This window comes from Xenopus tropicalis, chromosome 4 (assembly GCF_000004195.4).
Source record: "Xenopus tropicalis strain Nigerian chromosome 4, UCB_Xtro_10.0, whole genome shotgun sequence".
NCBI classification, from domain to species: Eukaryota; Metazoa; Chordata; class Amphibia; order Anura; family Pipidae; genus Xenopus; species Xenopus tropicalis.
In genome coordinates, this window is record NC_030680.2 from 3,542,470 (window position 1) to 3,562,999 (window position 20,530).

The window sequence follows — 20,530 nt, forward strand, 5'->3', positions numbered from 1 at the left end:
GTGCGGGTACCACAGTGTTACCTAGCAACAGGCAACACCCCAGTTTAGATAACCAGGGCCCCATCTGGATACAAGATTTGCACAGTAAGATTGACCCCCCCAATACACGTACCCCAATAGGTACTACAGTTCCCAGCATCCTTTTAGGCCCCCAAACTCCATATTGAATATGTTTGCATTGCGCCCCATGGCGTTGTTAGTAGGATCAATTGCGCCATAATTGCCCGCTGTTAGAAAATGACAGACAGTATTTCCCTTTCTCTTACTGGGCAAATTTTCTCCTGGGCAGTTACCCATAGCAACCACTGTTTGCAAAAAATGCTAAGCACTGATTGGTTGCTATGGGTAACTGCCCAGGGACTCATTTGCCCGGTGTATCTAATACTTATTAGCCTTTAGATATGTAGTACTGACTTAGATTGTAGATTGTAAGCTCTTTGGGGCAGGGCTCCTTTCACCTCTTGTATCGGTTACTGATTGCTTTATATGTTACTCCTTGTAGAGTGTAAGCTCTTTTGGGCAGGGCTCCCTTCCCCTCCTGTATCGGTTACTGATTGCTTTATATGTTACTCCTTGTAGAGTGTAAGCTCTTTTGGGCAGGGCTCTCTTCCCCTCCTGTATCGGTTATTGGTTGCTTTATATGTTACTTCTTGTAGAGTGTAAGCTCTTTTGGGCAGGGCTCCCTTCCCCTCCTGTATCGGTTACTGATTGCTTTATATGTTACTCCTTGTAGAGTGTAAGCTCTTTTGGGCAGGGCTCCTTTCACCTCTTGTATCGGTTACTGATTGCTTTATATGTTACTCCTTGTAGAGTGTAAGCTCTTTTGGGCAGGGCTCCCTTCCCCTCCTGTATTGGTTACTGATTGCTTTATATGTTACTCCTTGTAGAGTGTAAGCTCTTTGGGGCAGGGCTCCCTTCACCTCTTGTATCGTTTATTGATTGCTTTATATGTTACTCCTTGTAGAGTGTAAGCTCTTTTGGGCAGGGCTCCCTTCACCTCTTGTATCGGTTATTGATTGCTTTATATGTTACTCCTTGTAGAGTGTAAGCTCTTTTGGGCAGGGCTCTCTTCCCCTCCTGTATCGGTTACTGATTGCTTTATATGTTACTCCTTGTAGAGTGTAAGCTCTTTGGGGCAGGGCTCTCTTCCCCTCCTGTATCGGTTACTGATTGCTTTATATGTAACTCCTTGTAGAGTGTAAGCTCTTTGGGCAGGGCTCCCTTCACCTCTTGTATCGGTTATTGATTGCTTTATATGTTACTCCTTGTAGAGTGTAAGCTCTTTGGGGCAGGGCCCTCTTCCCCTCTTGTATCGGTTACTGATTGCTTTATATGTTACTCCTTGTAGAGTGTAAGCTCTTTTGGGCAGGGCTCTCTTCCCCTCTTGTATCGGTTACTGATTGCTTTATATGTTACTCCTTGTAGAGTGTAAGCTCTTTTGGGCAGGGCTCTCTTCCCCTCTTGTATCGGTTACTGATTGCTTTATATGTTACTCCTTGTAGAGTGTAAGCTCTTTTGGGCAGGGCTCCCTTCCCCTCCTGTATCGGTTATTGATTGCTTTACATGTTGCTCCTTGTAGAGTGTAAGCTCTTTGGGGCAGGGCTCTCTTCCCCTCCTGTATCGGTTATTGATTGCTTTATATGTTACTCTGTATGTCCAATGTATGAAACCCACTTATTGTACAGTGCTGCGGGGTATGTTGGCGCTTTATAAATAAATGTTAATAATAATAATAATTGGCTCAAAGGGCAATAGGGTGATGGGGGGGTGACCCATGTTTGTTGGTTGGGTGCTTCTATTGGAAGCAAGTCTATCCCCATATGTAATAACAGCCACCCAGTTTGCCCAGGAGCAGTAACCCATAGCAACCAGTAAGATGTTTGCCCAGTAAATATTACTTGCTGATTGGTTGCTATGGGCGGCTTGCTTTCTGCCCCTGGGCAAACTTTTATTACATAACCCCCTATGTACCTATGGTCACATGATAGTTGGTGGATTTACGGTGAAGTCAAAGTGAAGCCTCGGGGGTCTCGGAGACGTTGCTATGAAGGGAATAAAATCTTTCAACTTCTTCTTGGATCTCAGACAACAGAACCAGCTGCGTCTCCTGGAACCCAAAGCCTCCAGATTGGCTCCGAGGAAGAGGAGGGTCTGTGTTACTGGGAGGAGGAAGCAATGTTGGGGGGGTGAATACAAAGTGGGGTCATTGTGCCTTTGGGCTACTGAGCAGGTGTCTCCATAGACCTCTTGGCGACAGAGCTTACGGCCGGGGGGGGTCAGTACTGGGGCAGCGCATGATGTCACAGCCTTCATTGGTCTTTGTACCAGGATTTGCCTCTTCCTCCTCCGGAACGGATGTGGGAAATGAATGCAGAATGGGACATGTATGGCCTCTTGTATTCCCTCGGCCGCTGAATGGGCCATTGAGGCCAGAGCTTCCCTTGCCAAGTAGCAGAACAAATCCCCTCGCTCTTCTAGGAACTTGCCCCCCCCCCCCCCAAACAGACTTTCATATGAGTCTTCATTCTATGAAACCAGTGGGTCGGCCAAGATACTTCCATAGGAACCGGCCGAGAAATGGGAGATTAGGGAGACTGGAGCCAATGGGGAGATCCTTGGGTGGTATTGGTCAATAGGGTCCTATGTACAAAGCCCCCCAGCTCCCACTGTTACAGTGACTCAAGGATAGAGGAGACCCCAAAACCATGGCCCTCCACCCCTCGTAACTCTTTGTTTCCCCTTAGAAGTTATATAGAAACTATATACAGGTATGTGACCTGTTATCCAGAATGCTCAGGACCTGGAGTTTTCCGGATAAGGGATCTTTCTGTAATTTGAATCTCCATAACTTAAGTCTGCTAAAAATTGAATTAACCCAATAGGGCTGTTCTGCCCCCAATAAGGGGTAATTATATCTTAGTTGGGATCAAGTACAGGTACTGTTTTATTATTACAGAGAAAAGGGAATCATTTAACCATTAAATAAACCCAATAGGGCTGTTCTGCCCCAATAAGGGGTAATTATATCTTAGTTGGGATCAAGTACAGGTACTGTTTTATTATTACAGAGAAAAGGGAATCATTTAACCATTAAATAAACCCAATAGGGCTGTTCTGCCCCCAATAAGGGGTTATTATATCTTAGTTGGGATCAAGTACAGGTACTGTTTTATTATCACAGAGAAAAATTAGAATTATTTGCTTATGATGGAGTCTATGGGAGATGGCCTTTCCGTAGTTCTGGATAACGGGTTTCCAGAATAGTGTTCAGTACAGGACTCAGGGGCTGGTGAAGGTCCTGCCTGCCCAAAGGTCGTCGCTAGATCCCTGTGATACTAAACTCTGACCAATCAGGCGCAGTGCCATGTAATTCCCCCCCCACTTGCATTGGCCCCAATCTCCATATTATCGTTGGGTTAATAATCATTTCTCCCCCAGATTTCTCTATGCAGGATCCTTCCCATCTCATTATAAAAGGGCAGAAAGTCAGGAGGTCTGGGGAGGGGGGGAAATAATCCACTGTTTATCCCTGCGAGTATTTATATAGTTGCCCCGATGCCAAGTTCTGGGGCAGAATCCGACTCCGCGTCCAAGGCCCCCCCATTAATTCCGGCTTCTGGAATGGGTTGGTGCGCGCAGCTGCCATACTGAATAGCGTTACTGTCCCGCCGCCAAGCAAAGGCCGACGGAAAAACAAACAAAAAAGGCTCCTTTTGTAGTCATTTTCATCTGGATGCAGCAAAGGATGCTGGGAAGTCAGGGAGATGCCCCTAGCAACCAGGCAGTGGGATGAATAAAAGACTGGAAGATGATTGGATGAAATAAACACATAAGTGAGAAACTGTGTTGGGGGTTAAAAATGCTTCAAAGTGGCAGCACTGACCCCCTCATTAAACTGCCAGCGAGGGCGACACTGGGAAACACGTTGTGCGTCTGTTCTGTGGGCGGCGGCCATTACCCGGGCCCAGCCATTTAATTGGTTCCCTGGGCAGAGTGTTCCGTTCTTTATTATAGGATTTGAGATGTTCCAAACGCTGTTTTTATCTCTGTTATTTCGCAGACGCGCTGGGGGGGGGGGTTGCTTTGGGGGCCCGGCTCGCCTAATGCACAATTAAACCACAAATAAATTCAATAATAGAAGGAAATTGGGACACTGAGTGCTGTGCCGCAACCTTAAAAGCCACTACGGGCTGCGGGCTCACCCTGTAATTAATGTATCTTTTATTTCTAAAAAGAATCAGATTGCGGGATTGGCTCTAATCTTATAAACTGCCCCCCCCAGACACCGATGTACAAAGCCAATTAGCACCCTGGGCCCCTAGTCACCCTCATGGGCAGGTCTGAACTTGTTTATTGGGCACCAGAAATAATCCAGAAGCACCCACTGTAACCCCCTTATTGCTGCCCTTCTGCACGGGGGGGGGCACTGCTGGGGGGGGACTGATGGAGGGCCGGCAGGGAAATACTGGTAAAAGAGGGGATGAGAAACAGAAGGGAAGAAATGGAAAAAGGGGGTTCGGGGAGTAGAGAGACAAATGGGGGGAGAGGGGAAATATAGAAGGGGGGAGAAGAGGGAGGATGGGGGGGAGTAAGGCCAAACAGTTGGGGGGGGGGGAATAGAAAAGGAAAGGAGAGGGGTGAGAGACAGAAGCAGAGAGGGGAAGGGAAAGGGGGTTCGGGGAGTAGAGAGACAAATGGGGGGTGTGGGATAGTGACTCGACCCCTTTGTCTCTATAGAAAGCAGCTGAGGTTGGGGGGCGGCTGCTACAATATAGACCCCCCCCCACACTGCAGCCCCCACATGATCCAAATAACTCTGTGCCATTGCTCCTTGTGTGTCATAGAACTGATTTGTGTTTGTGTTCTGGATTCTTCTCTCCATTATAGGGTTAATTCTGCCCCCCCCTGTAATTAATACATTTTATTTGACTTATTTGGTATTTTGTTCTTTTTCACCCTCAGTGTTTTAGATGATGAGAGCAGCAGTTTGCGGCAACAGAAGCTCGACAGGCAGGTGAGTCCCCTGTTCTACAGCCTCCAACTCCCAGCATCCTTAGCGAGCACTTGGAATGGCTTGGCCTCCTCTCTGTCATTTTAGTCAGCTTCCCAATATCCATTCATTCTGTCTGTCAGTCCCTTTCCCTTCCCTGCACTGCTGGTTCTGACTCCTGATACAACTCCCCAATATCCATTCATCCCTCATTCTCACTGGGTTTATAGTTATGTGTAACTGTCACTGTGTCTGTCCCTTTCCCTTCCCTGCACTGCTGGTTCTGACTCCTGATACAACTCCCCAATACCCATTCATTCCTCATTCTCACTGGGTTTATAGTTATGTGTAACTGTCACTGTGTCTGTCCCTTTCCCTTCCCTGCACTGCTGGTTCTGACTCCTGATACAACTCCCCAATACCCATTCATTCCTCATTCTCACTGGGTTTATAGTTATGTGTAACTGTCACTATGTCTGTCCCTTTCCCTTCCCTGCACTGCTGGTTCTGACTCCTGATACAACTCCCCAATACCCATTCATTCCTCATTCTCACTGGGTTTATAGTTATGTGTAACTGTCACTGTGTCTGTCCCTTTCCCTTCCCTGCACTGCTGGTTCTGACTCCTGATACAACTCCCCAATATCCATTCATCCCTCATTCTCACTGGGTTTATAGTTATGTGTAACTGTCACTGTGTCTGTCCCTTTCCCTTCCCTGCACTGCTGGTTCTGACTCCTGATACAACTCCCCAATACCCATTCATCCCTCATTCTCACTGGGTTTATAGTTATGTGTAACTGTCACTGTGTCTGTCCCTTTCCCTTCCCTGCACTGCTGGTTCTGACTCCTGATACAACTCCCCAATATCCATTCATTCCTCATTCTCACTGGGTTTATAGTTATGTGTAACTGTCACTGTGTCTGTCCCTTTCCCTTCCCTGCACTGCTGGTTCTGACTCCTGATACAACTCCCCAATACCCATTCATTCCTCATTCTCACTGGGTTTATAGTTATGTGTAACTGTCATTGAGTATCAGAAGTCGGTTTTTCACTTGATTATTTACTCAGCTGGCTTCTACTACATTGTTTTGGGTGTCAGAAGCAGCAGTGCAAAGAACGTAATATTGATATTGATTATTGTACAGAGGGAACCAATATGGCAGCCCCTACCCATATATATAAAAATACAACTATAGGTTTCTGATTGAGGCGTAAGGAACTGTTAAACACAATAAGTGCCCCTATTCCCCCGACAGCGGGCATTATTGGAACAGAAACAGAAGAAGAAGCGCCAGGAGCCTCTCATGGTCCAATCAAACGTAGACAGTCGGGCGCGCGGGCGCAGGATGAAGCAGTCGGAGGAACAAGCGCCCCTAGTGGAATCCTATAACAGCAGCAACAGCAGCACAATCTACCATGGTGAGTGCCCCGGGAACATTGGGTGGGACCCTAAAGGGAGGTGGGCAGCAAGGAGGCAAGAGACGTTCAGCCCCCCGACTTCCTGCTGTCTGTTAGCAGCTGGGGGGCAAATGGGCAGGTTGGGAACAATTCATGTGGCACCAAATTCAGTATTGCCCCGAACAGACTCTCCTGCCCTCTGCAGCCATCAGCGGCACCTGTAGGGGTTAGGGACAGGAAGTGGGGAAGGAAGGGATTAGGGACAGGAAGTGGGGAAGGAAGGGATTAGGGACAGGAAGTTTGAAAAGTAGATAAAGTAGATTATTAAGGACAGGAAATGGGAAGGAAGGGATTAGGGACAGGAAGTGGGGAAGGAAGGGATTTTGAACAGGAGGTGGGGAAGGAAGGGGTTAGAGACAGGAAGTGGGGAAGGAAGGGATTAGGGACAGGAAGTTGGAAAAGTAGATAAAGTAGATTATTAAGGACAGGAAATGGGAAGGAAGGGATTAGGGACAGGAAGTGGGGAAGGAAGGGATTAAGGACAGGAAGTGGAAAAAGTAGATTATTAGGGACAGGAAGTGGGGAAGGAAGGTATTAGGAACAGGAAGTGGGAAAAGTAGATTACTAAAGACAGGAAGTGGGGAAGGAAGGTATTAGGGACAGGAAGTGGAGAAGGAAGGGATTTTGAACAGGAAGTGGGGAAGGAAGGGGTTAGAGACAGGAAGTGGGGAAGGAAGGGATTAGGGACAGGAAGTGGGGAAGGAAGGGATTAGGGACAGGAAGTGGGAAAAGTAGATTATTAGGGACAGGAAGTGGGGAAGGAAGGGATTAGGGACAGGAAGTGGGAACAGTAGATTATTAGGGACAGAAAGTGGGGAAGGAAGGGATTAGGAACAGGAAGTGGGAACGGAAGGGATCAGATTAAGGACAGGGAAATAAAAGGACTGGATGTATAAGAAGGGGGTGTAAAGCTTATAGTTTGTAATTTGCAAAAATGGGTCAAGTCAACCGTTTGTGTCGCCTCTCTGCCCTACAGCAGCCCATAGTACCCCATAATATCCTCCCCCCCCCAAGTTATGGCAGAGAGAAAATAGACATAGTGTGATGTTACTGAGAGGGGAAAGAAAGACAGGTAATGAAAGAGTTAATCGTAGAGATAAGAAACAAAGGATAAGGCACAATAGGCAGAGGGACTGACAGCACAGGGGGAGGGGGGGTGGCAGAAAGGAAAGGGTTAAACAAAGTAAAAAAATAATAAGAGGCAATGTATAAAGTCTAGCGACATAGAAGAAAGCAGAGGTAATGAAAAGGTTAAACCCAAGGAAGTAAAGGATGGAAGGGGTTAAACATCTAGTGACAAGAGGAGGAAGGGAAGGTCGGGGTGTGAGTGGCATATGGGGGGGGGGGGTGAGAGGAGATAAAGAGTTAATATGTCACATTCATGACTGAATTCTAATCCCAATTAACCACCTCTTCTCCCTCATTAGAGCTGTACTGTTCCTTTAAATCTGGCAGGGTTAAACTCTCACAGCTTTATCTTGTTTCATCCTTGATTTGCCACAAATTAACCCCGGGATGGAGGGCTGCTGATTAGGCCTTCGTTTGGGATAATAACGAGTTCCCGGGCAGCGGCTGGGTGTCAGTGTGGGGGGGCTGATTGCTCTCTGATAAACATTGTTTAAAATCAATGGCAGCGCCCATTCGGTTGGTCTCACTTGGTGCCCGAGTGGCGCACTTCTGCCTAATTGTGAGGCTTTTAGTTGTTGATCTTCTCAAATAAATACAAAAAAGATATTGCAGATATACTGTATCACCTGATCCGCTGGCATGGGGATGGGCATAGGGGTGGGGATAGGGCATGGGGATGGGTATAGGGATGGGTATAGGGGTGGGCATTGGCATAGGGATGGGATAGGGCATGGGGATGGGTATAGGGGTGGGGATAGGGCATGGGAATGGGCATGGGGATGGGTATAGGGGTGGGCATTGGCATAGGGATGGGATAGGGCATGGGGATGGGTATAGGGATGGGCATGGACATTGGGATGGGATAGGGCATGGGGATGGGTATAGGGATGGGCATTGGCATAGGGATGGGATAGGGCATAGGGATGGACATAGGGGTGGGCATTGGCATAGGGATGGGATAGGGTATGGAGATGGGTATAGGGATGGGCATGGACATAGGGAAGGGATAGGGCATGGGGATGGGTATAGGGATGGGCATTGGCATAGGGATGGGATAGGGCATGGGGATGGGTATAGGGATGGGCATGGACATAGGGATGGGATAGGGCATGGGGATGGGCATAGGGATGGGCATTGGCATAGGGATGGGATAGGGCATGGGGATGGGCATGGGTATAGGGATGGGGATGGACATAGGGATGGGGATGGGCATAGGGATGGGGATGGGCATAGGGATGGGGATGGGCATAGGGATGGGGATGGACATAGGGATGGGGATGGGCATAGGGATCGGGATGGGCATAGGGATCGGGATGGGCATAGGGATATGGATGGGCATAGGGATATGGATGGGCATAGGGGTGGGGATGGGATAGGGCATAGGGATGGGCATGGGCATAGGGATGGGGATGGACATAGGGATGGGGATGGGCATAGGGATATGGATGGGCATAGGGATATGGATGGGCATAGGGGTGGGGATGGGATAGGGCATAGGGATGGGGATGGGCATAGGGATGGGGATGGACATAGTGATGGGCATGGGCATAGGGATCGGGTTGGGCATAGGGATATGGATGGGCATAGGGGTGGGGATAGGATAGGGGATGGGGATGGGCATAGGGATGGGCATGGGCATAGGGATGGGGATTGACATAGGGATGGGCATAGGGATGGGCATGGGCATAGGGATGGGGATTGGCATAGGGTTGGGGATGGGCATAGGGATCGGGATGGGCATAGGGATATGGATGGGCATAGGGATATGGATGGGCATAGGGGTGGGGATGGGATAGGGCATAGGGATGGGCATGGGCATAGGGATGGGGATGGGCATAGGGATATGGATGGGCATAGGGGGGGGATGGGATAGGGCATAGGGATGGGTGTGGGCATAGGGATGGGGATGGACATAGGGATGGGGATGGGCATAGGGATATGGATGGGCATAGGGATATGGATGGGCATAGGGATATGGATGGGCATAGGGGGGGGGATGGGATAGGGCATAGGGATGGGTGTGGGCATAGGGATGGGGATGGGCATAGGGATGGGGATGGGCATAGGGATGGGCATAGGGATGGGGATGGGCATAGGGATAGGGATGGGCATAGGGATGGGGATGGACATAGGGATCGGGATGGGCATAGGGATATGGATGGGCATAGGGGGGGATGGGATAGGGCATAGGGATGGGCGTGGGCATAGGGATGGGGATGGACATAGGGATGGGGATGGGCATAGGGATGGGCATAGGGATAGGGATGGGCATAGGGATGGGGATGGGCATAGGGATGGGGATGGGCATAGGGATGGGGATGGGCATAGGGATAGGGATGGGCATAGGGATAGGGATGGGCATAGGGATGGGGATAGGGATGGGCATAGGGATGGGCATAGGGATAGGGATGGGCATAGGGATGGACATAGGGATAGGGATGGGCATAGGGATAGGGATGGGCATAGGGATGGGGATGGGCATAGGGATGGGGATGGGCATAGGGATGGGCATAGGGATAGGGATGGGCATGGGCATACGGATGGGAATGGACATAGGGATGGGGATGGGCATAGGGATGGGGATGGACATAGGGATGGGGATGGGCATAGGGATGGGGATGGGCATAGGGATGGGCATAGGGATGGGGATGGGCATAGGGATGGGCATAGGGCATGGGCGACTCCTCGGCAGACCTGTCCTGTAATAAGACTTTATTATGATATGGATTGGATGGATATGGATAGACCCTCACTGTCAGGGGGTGTCTGTGACCCCAAGTCGGGTTCCCGCTGGGCAGGTTATTGGGGCAGAATGGATTCAGCACTCGCTGTTGATGCCGGGATTCAGGGATCCACCAAAACTTTTCGGGATCTGGCAGAGATTCAGGCAGAACCATTCCTCTGGCCGAACTGAACCCGAATCCTAAAATCATGTGACTTTTTGTGAAATAAACACAGAAAATGTTCACTTTGCCTTTAACCCTTCCTTATCCTCATTTGCATATGCAAAGTAGGGTTCGTATTCAGACCCAATCCTATTACTGTGCTGAGGTCGGATGTAAGACTAAAACTAGAGGGGGTTATGGGGATTATGGGGTGGAGTTTTTGCTGAATTGGAAGACTATTGGCCCATGTATTGGGGTACAGTGTTATAGTCTCCCCAACTGAATGGGACAGAAAGGAGCCGCCGGTTACTGTATATTAATGAATAGGAACCCCCGCCCTGATTCATCCCAGCGATGCCCCCCCAGTCCCTCCTTTGTTTCCCCTTTAACCTTTTCTCTTATACAGTGAAATTACAGTTTGTGTTCTCTAATTATACAGAGGGTTAATTAAATCCTTGTGATTCCGATATTTCCTTTTCTTTTATATTCAGTGCGGGAATTAATAGTCTGTAACATAAACAATTAGTGAAATAAAGAAACTGCACCTTAAATCAATGGGGGGCTCATCCTGAAGGCCAGTTAGGGGGAGATATGGGGTGAGTGCTTATTTGTGCCCTGGGTACCCCTGGAACTATAGCGGGGTGACTGTTACCCCAATGTTTCTATATATCTGTAACCTTGTTATGGGCTAAGGGGGCCCAGCCTGAAGGCCAGTTAGGGGGGGATTTGGGGTGAGTGCTTATTTGTGCCCTGGGTACCCCTGGAACTATAGCGGGGTGACTGTTACCCCAATGTTTCTATATATCTGTAACCTTGTTATGGGCTAAGGGGGCCCAGCCTGAAGGCCAGTTAGGGGGGATTTGGGGTGAGTGCTTATTTGTGCCCTGGGTACCCCTGGAACTATAGCGGGGTGACTGTTACCCCAATGTTTCTATATATCTGTAACCTTGTTATGGGCTAAGGGGGCCCAGCCTGAAGGCCAGTTAGGGGGGGATTTGGGGTGAGTGCTTATTTGTGCCCTGGGTACCCCTGGAACTATAGCGGGGTGACTGTTACCCCAATGTTTCTATATATCTGTAACCTCGTTATGGGCTAAGGGGGCCCAGCCTGAAGGCCAGTTAGGGGGGGATTTGGGGTGAGTGCTTATTTGTGCCCTGGGTACCCCTGGAACTATAGCGGGGTGACTGTTACCCCAATGTTTCTATATATCTGTAACCTTGTTATGGCCTAAGGGGGCCCAGCCTGAAGGCCAGTTAGGGGGGGATTTGGGGTGAGTGCTTATTTGTGCCCTGGGTACCCCTGGAACTATAGCGGGGTGACTGTTACCCCAATGTTTCTATATATCTGTAACCTTGTTGTGGGTTAAGGGGGCCCAGCCTGAAGGCCAGTTAGGGGGGGATTTGGGGTGAGTGCTTATTTGTGCCCTGGGTACCCCTGGAACTATAGCGGGGTGACTGTTACCCCAATGTTTCTATATATCTGTAACCTTGTTGTGGGTTAAGGGGGCCCAGCCTGAAGGCCAGTTAGGGGGGGATTTGGGGTGAGTGCTTATTTGTGCCCTGGGTACCCCTGGAACTATAGCGGGGTGACTGTTACCCCAATGTTTCTATATATCTGTAACCTTGTTATGGGCTAAGGGGGCCCAGCCTGAAGGCCAGTTAGGGGGGGATTTGGGGTGAGTGCTTATTTGTGCCCTGGGTACCCCTGGAACTATAGCAGGGTGACTGTTACCCCAATGTTTCTATATATCTGTAACCTTGTTATGGGCTAAGGGGGCCCAGCCTGAAGGCCAGTTAGGGGGGGATTTGGGGTGAGTGCTTATTTGTGCCCTGGGTACCCCTGGAACTATAGCGGGGTGACTGTTACCCCAATGTTTCTATATATCTGTAACCTTGTTATGGGCTAAGGGGGCCCAGCCTGAAGGCCAGTTAGGGGGGGATTTGGGGTGAGTGGGTATTTGTGCCCTGGGTACCCCTGGGACTATGGTAGGTAGGCTTTACAGCGCTAATCTTGCTAAACTATTAGTATTGAAAGCAATAAAATAGATGAAATGGAGAATATAAGGGACGAGCGTACAAGGCAGTTGGATCCGCACGACTCTCACTGTTCGCACCGCGTCTCCTGTTTCTGTGAGTTGGGATTTACGACTCGGAGCTGCAAGCGAAACAATCACAGATTTACTGAAACATTGTTTGCAATAAAACAGGAGAGAAGTGGAACTGCTGGCAAATTAATTCCTGGCAACAAAAAGCGTTTTCCCTCCTCGTCGCGCGCCAGCGCCGCCTGTAAACTGTGCGTTCTCATTCACACAATATTCAGCGCTCCAGAAAAACGAGGCTCATCTCCGCGAGTTGGGGAGAAACAGAGGCGCAATCGGTTCCCCCCCCCAAAGCCGATCAGCAGAACATTGGGAAGGGAGCAAGATAGCAGCTCCCAGTAGGTATCAGAATAGCACTCAATAGTAAGAAATCCAAGTCCGGCTTGGGACTCCTCCAGTTACATGGGAGTAGGAGAAACAATAGGTTAGCTGAAAGCAGTTCTAATGTGTAGCGCTGGCTGAAAGCTCAGATTCAGGCACACTTTACTGCTGCGCTGCAAGTTGGAGTGATATCCCCCCCCCCTCACCCCCAGCAGCCAATCAGCAGAACAATGGGAAGGGAGCAAGATAGCAGCTCCCAGTAGGTATCAGAATAGCACTCAATAGTAAGAAATCCAAGTCCGGTTTGGGACTCCTCCAGTTACATAATCAAACGCAGCAATAGTGTTAGATCTACTGACGGCTGGAGGGGTTTGTGCTTCGGTTCCACTTTTGCCCAATGATCATATAATGAGCTCATTAAGCAAAAACGATCAGCCATTGTTTCATAGATGTGAATGCCGTGCATAGGAGTAATGTATTTGGGCTTTTTCCATATTAGAGGGTTCTGATGTAGAATACGGCTTTATGTAAACTGAGAGGGAACCGCAGCCCTGAAGCTTTGCTTTGCCTTGTAAGTGGAGTAAGGAATCTGGTCTGCTAGCCAAGGTAAACTGATTGTGATTATGTTTTAGTTCCAAGAGAGAGAAATTTCACATTTCATGGTACCGAAATCATTACCAAGTAACCGCTGCCCCCACCCATAAAGCAGGGCAGGACTGCTGCTTACAATGGGGGGGGATCAGATAGGATCTGTGCCACTGTGACAGAATGCTCTGTTATACAGATAGCTAGAATCTCAGCCATAAAGCAGGGCAGGACTGCTGCTTACAATGGGGGGATCAGATAGGATCTGTGCCACTGTGACAGAATGCTCTGTTATACAGATAGCTAGAATCTCAGCCATAAAGCAGGGCAGGACTGCTGCTTACAATGGGGGGATCAGATAGGATCTGTGCCACTGTGACAGAATGCTCTGTTATACAGATAGCTAGAATCTCAGCCATAAAGCAGGGCAGGACTGCTGCTTACAATGGGGGGATCAGATAGGATCTGTGCCACTGTGACAGAATGCTCTGTTATACAGATAGCTAGAATCTCAGCCATAAAGCAGGGCAGGACTGCTGCTTACAATGGGGGGATCAGATAGGATCTGTGCCACTGTGACAGAATGCTCTGTTATACAGATAGCTAGAATCTCAGCCATAAAGCAGGGCAGGACTGCTGCTTACAATGGGGGGGGGATCAGATAGGATCTGTGCCACTGTGACAGAATGCTCTGTTATACAGATAGCTAGAATCTCAGCCATAAAGCAGGGCAGGACTGCTGCTTACAATGGGGGGGTCAGATAGGATCTGTGCCACTGTGACAGAATGCTCTGTTATACAGATAGCTAGAATCTCAGCCATAAAGCAGGGCAGGACTGCTGCTTACAATGGGGGGATCAGATAGGATCTGTGCCACTGTGACAGAATGCTCTGTTATACAGATAGCTAGAATCTCAGCCATAAAGCAGGGCAGGACTGCTGCTTACAATGGGGGGGGATCAGATAGGATCTGTGCCACTGTGACAGAATGCTCTGTTATACAGATAGCTAGAATCTCAGCCATAAAGCAGGGCAGGACTGCTGCTTACAATGGGGGGATCAGATAGGATCTGTGCCACTGTGACAGAATGCTCTGTTATACAGATAGCTAGAATCTCAGCCATAAAGCAGGGCAGGACTGCTGCTTACAATGGGGGGGGGATAGGATCTGTGCCACTGTGACAGAATGCTCTGTTATACAGATAGCTAGAATCTCAGCCATAAAGCAGGGCAGGACTGCTGCTTACAATGGGGGGATCAGATAGGATCTGTGCCACTGTGACAGAATGCTCTGTTATACAGATAGCTAGAATCTCAGCCATAAAGCAGGGCAGGACTGCTGCTTACAATGGGGGGATCAGATAGGATCTGTGCCACTGTGACAGAATGCTCTGTTATACAGATAGCTAGAATCTCAGCCATAAAGCAGGGCAGGACTGCTGCTTACAATGGGGGGATCAGGGGGACTCGCTGTGCTTGCTGGGGTTCCTAACCAGGCAAACTGTCGGAACAACCTGTGTGACAGGACAGTAGAATAAAGTGAAGGATTTTTCATAAGGAAAATGTTATATAAATATTGAATTACGGAGCTCAGCGCTCATTCTAGGGCACAGCATTTTATTTGAGAGCGACAGCAGGAAGCAGCCGGGATGTGCTGATAACAGCAATTCGACAGCTTGTTGCCAACATAAGGGCCTTGGGAGCCCCCCGGGCAGTAATGTACAGTAGGGCACTGATGGGTTTGTAGGACAAGCAATGAAAAAAAACTGTTATGTACCCAAACCCATATTGTACTGCCTTCTCACCCCCTACCCATATGTATAAATACAAATATACAGAGAGGGAATGTTCTGGGCACACAATAAGCTGTACCCCCATACTGTACTGTCTAAGGGAAACACTATGGCACCTCCTACCCATATGTATAAATACAAATATACAGAGAAGGAATGTTCTGGGCACACAATAAGCTGTACCCCCATACTGTACTGTCTAAGGGAAACACTATGGCACCCCCTACCCATATGTATAAATACAAATATACAGAGAGGGAATGTTCTGCGCACACAATAAGCTGTACCCCCATACTGTACTGTCTAAGGGAAACACTATGGCACCCCCTACCCATATGTATAAATACAAATATACAGAGAAGGAATGTTCTGGGCACACAATAAGCTGTACCCCCATACTGTACTGTCTAAGGGAAACACTATGGCACCCCCTACCCATATGTATAAATACAAATATACAGAGAAGGAATGTTCTGGGCACACAATAAGCTGTACCCCCATACTGTACTGTCTAAGGGAAACACTATGGCACCCCCTACCCATATGTATAAATACAAATATACAGAGAAGGAATGTTCTGGGCACACAATAAGCTGTACCCCCATACTGTACTGTCTAAGGGAAACACTATGGCACCCCCTACCCATATTCACAATAAAATGATATAATATACTGTAGGTATTTTTGCTCTTGTAATGTTGAAAATTTGTTTTCTTTACCGTTTTTGCCCTCTTGATTTTTTTTGAATTCCGGGTTTCCTAGCAACCTCTATTTTTAAATCGGAAGACATTCCCCTTTATTCCCGAGTTTCGGAGCTTTTGTTGAGTTTTTCCCTCGTACACAGGGAATTGATTGCCACGTTCTAACCTTAAGGCGCTTTCCTTTGTGCCCTGTTGGGGCCCGGGGGGGGGGGTATTACCTGCCCCGTGTTACAGTCGCAGGGCGCGCGGGGGGGGGGGTATATATATTTATATAATTATTATATGACGTTTACTAGAATATCACAGGGAATAGAGCAGATTGGCGCTGTGACACCTTTTGTTCAGACAGAGATGAATGTGGTCGGGGGGGGAGGGGGGCCGAGATTTGTTAATAAACACAAAATGTTCCGACTTGCCCTCTATTTTTAGCCACAGTAATTAGGTGAAAACTCTCTGGGGGGGCGAAGGGGGTGGGGGGGTCCCACTTGCAAATATAAAAATTAAAAAATTATTGAAAATAAACTTATATTTCATCCAGGGAGTTGAAGTTCATAATAGAGCTCCCCCTGCTGGTTATAGTCTAAACTGCAGATTACAAAGACCTTGGGGCTTTTACATATACACCTTTCCCCCCAGTGGCTCCTCTGAGGGCCCCCCCTGCCCTTCCCCAGTGTGAGCATTGAGCATAATCCATACTCTTTATATTTTCAAATTCTTGGCCCCCAGCCTGATCTTTCCTCACCTTACCCCACCCCTTTTCTGTCCAACACCAGCCCTTTCCTTCCCTTTGACCCCCAGTGCCATTGGTTGCTATGGGCTTCAACTGCCCGACTGTAACCATCACAGACTGGACAGGATATATAATAAGCTTGAATACGGGATCACAAGGTTCTTAGTATGTGAGACTGTTGTTCTAGATTTCTATAGATAGAATTCCTGCCATAAAGCGAGACAGTGCTGTTGTGCTTTTGCCAGAAGGAAGTACAGGTATAGGACCTGTTATCCAAAATGCTCGGTACCTGAGGCTTTCCGGATAAGGGATCTTTCCATAATTTGGATCTCCATCCCTTGCCTACTAAAAATTTATTATAATCTTAGTTGGGATCAAGTACAGGTACTGTTTTATTATTACAGAGAAAAGGGGATCATTTAACCATTAAATAAACCCAATAGGGCTGTTCTGCCCCAATAAGGGGTAATTATATCTTAGTTGGGATCAAGTACAGGTACTGTTTTATTATTACAGAGAAAAGGGAATCATTTAACCATGAAATAAACCCAATAGGGCTGTTCTGCCCCAATAAGGGGTAATTATATCTTAGTTGGGATCAAGTACAGGTACTGTTTTATTACTACAGAGAAAAGGGAATCATTTAACCATGAAATAAACCCAATAGGGCTGTTCTGCCCCAATAAGGGGTAATTATATCTTAGTTGGGATCAAGTACAGGTACTGTTTTATTATTACAGAGAAAAGGGAATCATTTAACCATTAAATAAACCCAATAGGGCTGTTCTGCCCCAATAAGGGGTAATTATATCTTAGTTGGGATCAAGTACAGGTACTGTTTTATTATTACAGAGAAAAGGGAATCATTTAACCATTAAATAAACCCAATAGGGCTGTTCTGCCCCAATAAGGGGTAATTATATCTTAGTTGGGATCAAGTACAGGTACTGTTTTATTATTACAGAGAAAAGGGAATCATTTAACCATTAAATAAACCCAATAGGGCTGTTCTGCCCCCAATAAGGGGTAATTATATCTTAGTTGGGATCAAGTACAGGTACTGTTTTATTATTACAGAGAAAAGGGAATCATTTAACCATTAAATAAACCCAATAGGGCTGTTCTGCCCAATAAGGGGTAATTATATCTTAGTTGGGATCAAGTACAGGTACTGTTTTATTATTACAGAGAAAAGGGAATCATTTAACCATTAAATAAACCCAATAGGGCTGTTCTGCCCCAATAAGGGGTAATTATATCTTAGTTGGGATCAAGTACAGGTACTGTTTGCTTATAATGGAGTCTATGGGAGACGGCCTTTCCGTAATTCGGAACTTTCTGGATAATGGGTTTCCGGATAAGGGATCCTATACCTGTAGAAGGAGTTAAGTGAATACCAGAATATTCCCTCCCTGTATTATTCTCAACAAGTCAAGGTTTTGGGCTCTTTTTGTTACAATGTTAAATCCAGAGATAAATTGTTTCGTTGGTTCCGGAATTTGCCGGGGGTTTCAAGGCTCCGGGTGTAAGCGACACTGTTGCACACAATCTGCCCCGTGTGTGGGTATCAGTGACAGTGTAACTAATATCTGTGTAACCCGAGTCTCTCCCAGGGCCGGGGCTTCCCACACTATGGGCCCAGTGGCGCCGGATGTTCAGGCTCCAGAACCTTCATTATCCGATTTATTTCACCCTTAATTGGACGTCACTATATCAGGCAGAGCTATTATTTTTTATACCACTGTTACCATAGTAACAGGGTGGCTGTGATGTCCTTTCCCCTTTAGGGCGAAGACGCACGGGGCGATTAGTCGTCGCGACTTTTGTCGCGGCGACTAATCGCCCCGTGCGTCTTTGCCCTTAAGGGGAAGGTTGACCTTCGGGTTAGTTATAGAATGGCCAATTCTTAGCAACTTTTCTATTGGTCTTCTTTTTTTATTTGCGTCTTTGCCCTTAAGGGGATGGTTGACCTTCAGGGTAACGTTATAGAATGACCAATTCTTAGCAACTTTTCTGTTGGTCTTCTTTTTTTATTTGCGTCTTTGCCCTTAAGGGGATGGTTGACCTTCAGGTTAATGTTATAGAATGGCCAATTCTTAGCAACTTTTCTATTGGTCTTCTTTTTTTATTTGCGTCTTTGCCCTTAAGGGGATGGTTGACCTTCAAGTTAATGTTATAGAATGGCCAATTCTTAGCAACTTTTCTATTGGTCTTCTTTTTTTATTTGCGTCTTTGCCCTTAAGGGGATGGTTGACCTTCAAGTTAATGTTATAGAATGGCCAATTCTTAGCAACTTTTCAATTGGTCTTCATTTATTTATTTGCGTCTTTGCCCTTAAGGGGATGGTTGACCTTCAAGTTAATGTTATAGAATGGCCAATTCTTAGCAACTTTTCTATTGGTCTTTATTTTTTTATTTGCGTCTTTGCCCTTAAGGGGATGGTTGACCTTCAGGTTAATGTTATAGAATGGCCAATTCTTAGCAGCTTTTCAATTGGTCTTCATTTTTTATTTGTTATATTTGAATTATTTACCTTCTGACTCTTTCCAGCTTTCAAATGGGGGTCACTGACCCCGGCAGCCAAAAAAACTACAATTTTCAAAGTTATTGTAACCTTTTTATTGCTTCTCTTTCTATTTATGCCCTCCTCTATTCCTGTTTGTGGTTGCTAGGTAAAATTGGACCCTAGCTACCAGACAGCCGCTGAAATTCCAGCTGCTAAGCAGAAAGCAAAATCATTTAAAAACAGCAAATAATAAAAAAATGAAGACCAATTGCAAATTGTTTCAGAATATCACTCTCTACATCATACTGAAAGTGAATTTAAAGGGGAACTAACCCTTTAAAGCTATGGCACATAGATAGCAGTGACCGCGGCTGCCGTCAGGTATATCGGAAATGTGAATTTTCCCAATTCTGCTTGTTTTTGTAACGTTTCTATCTGTTCTGTGTCTGTCTCTCTCTCTCTCTCTCTCTCTCTCTCTACGCCGCGTCTCTAACGCTTCTTACACGAGCAGTGCAGGAGGCGGAGCAAGATGACGCACAGGTAGTAGCAGAAACGCAAGCTCCGAGGCCAAATAAAAATATCAAGGCTGCCGGGAGTGCAGGGTGCCCAACGGGCAGCGCCAGGAAGGAGAAAAAGGCAAAGCAGAAAGGTCAGCTGCATGCTATGTTATAAAGCAGCTTTGCATGTTTGTGTAGCTCCTCCCCCCCAGTGTGGGACCGCCCATAATATGCTGCATCTCCCTATTCCAGTCCATGAGGGCGGGGCTTGCTATCGAATAGGTGGGGCCTGTACATATATTAGATATTGCAGAACCTGGGTGGTCCGTGATGCCCCTGGAAGGGGGCGGAGCTAAAAGGCAGACCCTGTAGAGCTGAAGAACCAATTTGGTTTCCATAGAAATGATCAGCTGATTCTCTTATTCTAGAGACTCACTCAGAGGGTTAATTACTCTGGAAATAGAAATACCACCCCCCCCCCCCAAATTTCTCATTTGCCCCTATGGAAACATGCAAAGCTGCGACAGGTATGTACTGCATGGGAAGGGGCGTGTCCTGTGCGTGTCCCGTGATTGCAGCATGGTCTGTGTCTCATTGTCTCACCCCCCTCCCACCATAGCAACGGTGTCTCACCCAGGGAACTCTGGGAAAGGCAGATGTATTATAAGGGATACTGTACCCCCTACTGTAAATGATAAGGATATTAGCAGTCACTGAGGGGTTCTGTGCCCCCCATATAAAGGCACAAGGCTGCAGGCTGAGTTATACAGGGAACTCTGAGTATCACTCATGTATTATAAGGGATAATGTACCCCCTACTGTAAATGATAAGGA

General features: G+C 47.3%; 1 protein-coding gene across 2 annotated transcripts in view; it reads left to right on the forward strand.

Moving 5' to 3' along the window:
• The window catches only part of tub (TUB bipartite transcription factor), a 54,761-nt gene that overhangs the window by 10,706 nt on the left and 23,525 nt on the right, over positions 1–20,530 (forward strand). Inside the window, exons 2-4 of one of the 2 annotated variants that reach the window (XM_031900017.1) lie at positions 4,963–5,014; positions 6,251–6,413; positions 19,711–19,848. In XM_031900017.1, the coding sequence (XP_031755877.1) occupies positions 4,963–5,014; positions 6,251–6,413; positions 19,711–19,848 (353 nt within the window). 2 annotated transcript variants of the gene reach the window in all.